The sequence below is a fragment of the Lepidochelys olivacea genome, assembly GCF_965140295.1.
Source record: "Lepidochelys olivacea isolate rLepOli2 genome assembly, chromosome: 20".
NCBI classification, from domain to species: domain Eukaryota; kingdom Metazoa; phylum Chordata; order Testudines; family Cheloniidae; genus Lepidochelys; species Lepidochelys olivacea.
The window spans coordinates 19,481,244-19,487,193 of record NC_140430.1 but is presented as its reverse complement, the minus strand read 5'-3'; the positions used below and the strand labels follow the sequence as shown (position 1 = coordinate 19,487,193).

Below are 5,950 nucleotides of genomic sequence, written 5' to 3'. Positions count from 1 at the left end.
GCTGCATGAGCTATGGAGACTCCCAGCGCGGAAGGCTACTGCTGAACACTCGACGGGAACACACACGCAGCCCTTAGGGGGGTCACGGATACACACATCGGCTGTAAAAATCCTGCACCAGTGTAAATCCAGCTCAGATGCATTAACTTTGTTTGACGGGGTCCTTTACACAGGGCTTTTGGGGGGCAGTGGGAATCAACCTGCCTGGCTTCGTGAGGGGCGGGCAATGAGTGGATGCGAAACTGAGGTTCACCTTGCCGCAGGCTGGATCACGCAGAGCAGAATTCCAGAAGCTCAACGCACCCCCAGCCTGGCTTTAACCACGGCCGAGGAACTGATCTGGTCACCAGTGGCTGGGGTGAGCGGTTCCAGGGAGGGCCTGGGAGACAATAAGCGAAGTCCTCGCCCCTTTAACACTGGGGAAATAATAAAAGAAACCCCCACAGGCCTGGCTCAGGTTACCAGCCAACAGTGCTTTAAAGTCCAGGGATCCATCGTTCCCTCATTTGTGCCCCAGCCCAGGCTGGATCACCAGGACACAGGTTACGCTTTCAATGCCCGACCAGCAGCAATTGTGAACCTATCCCCAGTCCTGTGACATCTCCCCCCTTCCACAACCCTATCTCCCATCTAGCAACGGCATGTCCCAATCCCCCACCACAGCTGCAGGATCCCTGAGCGCCCTCCCCCCCATTTCTATATAGCTTGATTATTTTGCAGGGGGATCACAGCAAGTCCAGCTCCCAGCTCACAGGGATTACACCTGCCTCCAGCAGATGTGCTTCGAGCCCACCTCTCTTGTGCCAGGCCAATAAAAGATCCATTTTATCTCGCCAGCTATAATCCCCTCGCAGCCATGCCCAGCTCGCTCATCTACCTCCACGGAAGTCATGCCAGCTGTTTAAGAGAACACAGAACCAACCCCTCCCACAACCTGAACAGTTTTAACTGCCCCCTAGCTGGCAAGATGCCCATGTTTATAAGGGAGTATTTCTAACCAGTTACAAGTCTGCAGTTACTAGGCCATTTAAACCTCTCCTGTTTACACTCCCACCACAACCCAAGGGCACTGTTATGCAACTCGGTATTTCCGTCGCCCTGGCATGGGGTCACCCAAGGTGGGGGGGGAAGATCACAAAGGGATATAGAGGCCCAGACTCAGGGGGAGGGAGAGAAGTGGGTGGATGCTGGCTGAGCCAATGGAATGAATCAGCCTCCTTCCATGCTGGATCCTCTACTGTGTATAGCACCAGGGTCCTACTGTAAAACAGAATTCACAGCCAGCCTCATCCACGAGGGGTTAGGAGCCTATCTAGTTTTTGCTCAAGGCCTGACAACAGTGGCAGCTGCATCTGTCCAGCCTGGAACAGGCCAAACCAAAAGAAAAGAAAAACGCATGCCACTAAATTTAGCCAGGCCTTTACACAAAACACACAAAAAAACACCCATTTCCCATTTTCATGACAAATTCAGAGCGCCACAACTTCGCCAGTTTCACAAATGGATTTTATTTAACAAAAAAAAAAAAAATAAGGACACAAGAGGAGGAAACCCCAGTCCATGCCGTTTTCCCCCCCCAAGACAATAAAAAAAGGGGGAACTATAGATATAAATTACAAGTATTCAAGACACATGGGTAACATTTAAAAAGAAATGTCTCAACTGTGTAGGGTTTTCCCCCCATTTGTTTAATCCATTCGCTAGTTTCCTCTGCAGGCAACTATCAAACTCAGGAACCAAAGAATGATTTTTGTTCACACATATACGTAAAGCCATCATGACATTCACAAACACAGACTGATCGGCCCCTCCTCTCCTTAGACTCGAAGAGAACTTGAGGGGCATCTGATTTTAAACAAGACAGTGGCGTGGGGAGGGATCTTAGCCCCACCAGCCATGACAACAGAAAGATGGCCAATTCTCAGGGTTTTACAATGGGATTTGAACACGTGACAATTTCCCTTTGAAGATTCCAGGGTGGCGGTGGGTCACCAGGATTTCTGCCCTTCTCAAACACGCTCTTCTCTTTCGATCTTCAGCATTTCAGACCAAGAATTTTAATAATCATATCTTACACAGATTAGTTCAAATAACTCAAAACTCTGAGTAAAGGAAACTTCCCTCCACCACCCCCAGGTGGAAGAGGAAATAAAATACCTCTGGAGTCTATGATTTTCGTAGGGTTTTTTAAAATTATTTTTAAGCTTTTATTTGATTTTTAAGAGCAAGCAGCAGAAGGCAGCCTTGTCTCAGTTCCCCTTTACAGGGTTAAATGAGTCAAGCTGACACACACCCCACCCACACCTTGAAAAACCAGCTCCACACACACACAAAAAAATCTACCAGCGGTCTGAACAGGAAATTCCCCGCTGCCTTTCTAGACCCAGTGTGATGCAATGACTGGTCATATGAGTGGTGTGTCAACTTGTAGGCCTGGCTGGAAGTGGGGGAAGTTTCCTTACTGAATCCTGCTTTGAGAGCTCTTAGTTGGTTAAAAGAAAAAAGGCCTCTTGAAAAACAAAAACACACACACAAAAACACACTTTTTAAAAAAGTACCCCTGAGGAAAGAAATCTAGTAAGGAGGACACCCATCTTCCACCATCCCCCCACTTTCTGGGGGTGCTGGAGAAGGAAGTCTAGGAGGCGGGCGGGAGAAACCCAGCCCTCCCTCCCTCTTGAGGCAACAGATCCCTTTCTTGAATATTTCTCAGCACTGTTCGCTCTCTTTTAAACCCCTTTATCTCACATCTGGCCACCAGGTCTGCAGCCCCCCCTCTGTCGCCGCCCCCCCCCCCCCAGCAACCATGCTGCGATCACAAGGACACAGAACAAGACGGAGGAGAATAGGCCAAAAAGTTTCAAGTTACCAAAAAAAAAAAACCAAAAACCAAACACCCCAACCCCCGCCCCCCGGGGTGGGGGTTATGGGATAGCACCAATTGACCCCAAGTCCGCATATAGCACGTCTCTACACAAAAATAAACCATCTGTCAGTGAGGAGCAGGCAGGAGAAGCTCGGCCCGGTCTGCGAGTCTCTCTTCCCCATCGTGAACTTGGGCCAGAGCCCCCCGCTCCCACGCACACAAAGCGGCGGCCTCTCTCGGTCCTTTTGTCTCGCCTCCCCCCCTGGACCCAGCAGGGTGGGGAGGGACGTGCGTGGCGGGGGGAAAGTCCGATCCTTCTTCCGCTGTCCTCCCCGGCCTTCGTGTGCCTCTCTCCCGGCCGGCTCCCCGCCCCCCCTCCGCCAGGGAGAGGGGGGCTGCGCCCCCAAAAGCGACCCCCCCCCGCCCCATGGCTCCCGCCAGGAGCCGAGCGAGCCGCTGCGCCGCGGGGCAGGTCCCCCAGCCACGAGTCCCCCCAAGCGGCGGGGAAGGGATTTAAAAGGCCACCACGGCTCGGACCAGTATGCTGAGCACCCCGTCCCCGGGCCGGCAGCCCGGCGTGGGCTCGGGGCCCTTGGGCGGGCCGCCCCGCAGCATCCCGGAGAAGCGGGTCTGCAGGACTTTGGCCAGGCTGGGGAAGGGGCCGTCCTGTCCCTGGGGCTGCCGCTCGCCCTCCTCCTCCGCCGCCTCCAGCCGGGCCTTCTTGGTGGGCACCAGCCCGGCCTCGGCCGCCCCCGGCTTGTCCAAGCTGCTGCTCCGCCGCTTCCTGCTGGCTTTGCCCGGGGGCGGCAACGAAACCCCCCGCGCCGGCCGCCTACCCGCCCCGGGCGCTGGAGCCGCCAGAGAGGTGGGCGCCTGGGGCACGTCCCCGCTGCCGTCCTGCGTCTCCATGGGCTCCGGATCGCCGGCGCCCGGGGCGCTTCCACGGTCCGCGGGGGCTGCCCGCTCCTCCGGGGCCTGGGGGCCGGGGGAGGCGGCGGCCGGCGCTGGGGGCTGCGGCCCAAGTCCCCCCTCCTCGTCCTCCTCCAGCTTGGCGGAGAGATAGACCTCCCGGGCGCTCCGCATGACCAGCGAGAGCTGCAGGCTCCGGTGCAGCCGGAGGCCGCCGCGTTGCAGGCGGGAGTTGTACATCTTCCACACCGACAGGGTCATGATGCGCTGGGCTTCCTTCTGCACCTCCATGCCGGGCGGCGGGGGCGCCTGCTCCGGCCCGGGGGGCTGCTGCGCGGCTCTGGCGGGTGCGCGCGGCCGGCGCCCTTTGCACCGACCGGAGAACTGGGGGTGGGGGGGGACAGAGAGGGGGGGGGAGGGGCTGCGCCTGGGTCTTCCCGCCCCCGCCGCTGCTGCTCCGCCGCCTTTTGTTGCTGAGCCTTTCGCTGCTGCTCCGCCGCCGCCGCCGCCGCCTCGGACCCGCCGCCCCGACGACTAAGTCCAGCCGCGCCCAGCGCCGCTGCTTTTATACCCCCGGTGATCTCAGCGCCCGGGCCGCCCCCGCCCACTCCGTCAGCCGCATCCGGCCTGTGCAACGCGCCGCCACCCCCAGCGGCTACTGCGGGGGGAGGGGAGGGCGGAAATGCCGGGGAGTGGGGGAGGGGAGGGGAGGCGGAGGAGGAAGCCGCCAGCCGCAGCAAAGCGGCTGAAGGGGAGGTGTCAATGCAACAGGGACACCGCCCCCCCCGTCCAGCCACTCGCGGCCCCTTTTGCAAAAGCAGCCAGAGGCCCGGCCACTTTGTGTTTTATTTTGCGCGTCCAAGGTAGCGATGGGCGCTGGTCTGCGCGCGCAGTGCAGCAGCTGCCCCCGGGCCGGGTGTGAGGCGCCGGCGCCAACCGGCTGTGCGGAGCCGTCGGTGCAGCAGCTGTTGCACCATGCCCGGGCGCGCGCGATGCATTGAATGCAGCGGCTAATGCACGTGCCCGGGCAACGCGATAAATAAATGCAAAGCCAGTGCACGACGACGTGCAATACAGCCCGCTCCACAATCACGCTGCGTCTGCAACGCAATAACGGGAGCACAAGCACCATCGCTGTGTTAAGTGCAAATGCAATCAGCCAGTGCAGCCTGAGAGCGTAACCCTCACGTGCAGCATCTCTGTGTCTGAGCAAAAAGCCCCATCGCCGTTTAATGCAGTCTGCCAAATCCATCTGTCCCTGCGTGCAATGCAGCAGAAACAGAGCGTGTGTGAGGATGCAATCTCTGCTAGATAAAAGGCACCTTGTGTACGTGGAATGCAACCTCCAGGGCAAAGGCACACGTCGCTTTCTCTGTGTGTGTGTAAACCGCGCACTCTGTGTTTTTAGCTGCAGCTCTGTTTCAATCCACGGACTGGAGTCACCGCAACCCCTGCGTGCTGGCTGCAAAACGTGGGCCTGTACAATGCAATCGCTGCGTCTTGTGCCGTGGCAATAAACAACCCGTACTACAGCACACCCCAAATCTGAGCCGGAACTCGTCGTGAATGAAATTTTACTCCGTCCGTTTAGGATGCGTGAGCCCGATGCAAGCGGCTGCATTGCAAACCTGGTTCTACGCCCCTCGTCAACCTGCTTTCCCCTCTTTCCCTTCGGATCATAGTCTCGGGGCCGCGGAGAGGCCGCCAGGAACACCTCCCCCGCCCGTCCGCCCGCAGTGAGGGAATGCAACGCAGCGGGCCCCTGCCCTGGCCAGGGGATCGGTGCTGGGGCGCAGGAATGAGGGGGGGGGTTAAAGTCAAGCCCCTCCCCCCCCAGCTCCACGCTCTGCCACCTGCCCCACCGCAGGCCCGGCCCCCCAGCCCGTCTTCCCCGGCCATCGCTTTAAGAGGAAGGAAGAGGAGGAGGAGGAGGCGGCTCCGCCCCACTTTTGAGGTCACCCCAGCCTCCCCCTGGTTACCGTTTCCATGACTATATTAGGGGCCCATGACGACAGGGGGCGGGATCCGAACGCGGCGCGCACCAACGTTCCGAAAGGGGCGACATTTGCAGCCGCCTCGCTTCCTCTTTCCGTATAAGGGCAGAGGCTGGAAGGCCCCGTTGGGGCCTATGGGGAGCGTCCTTCCGGGATCCTAGGGGGAAAAACCCCTCTGCTC

At 58.6% G+C, this 5,950-nt stretch overlaps 1 protein-coding gene across 1 annotated transcript; it reads right to left on the bottom strand.

Moving 5' to 3' along the window:
• Positions 1-1,488: 1,488 nt before the first annotated feature.
• IER2 (immediate early response 2) lies at positions 1,489-4,367 on the bottom strand. Its single transcript, XM_084610173.1, has one exon. The coding sequence runs from the start codon at positions 4,064-4,066 to the stop codon at positions 3,380-3,382; it is 687 nt and encodes a 228-aa protein (XP_084466299.1). The 5' UTR covers positions 4,067-4,367; the 3' UTR covers positions 1,489-3,379.
• Positions 4,368-5,950: the final 1,583 nt, after the last annotated feature.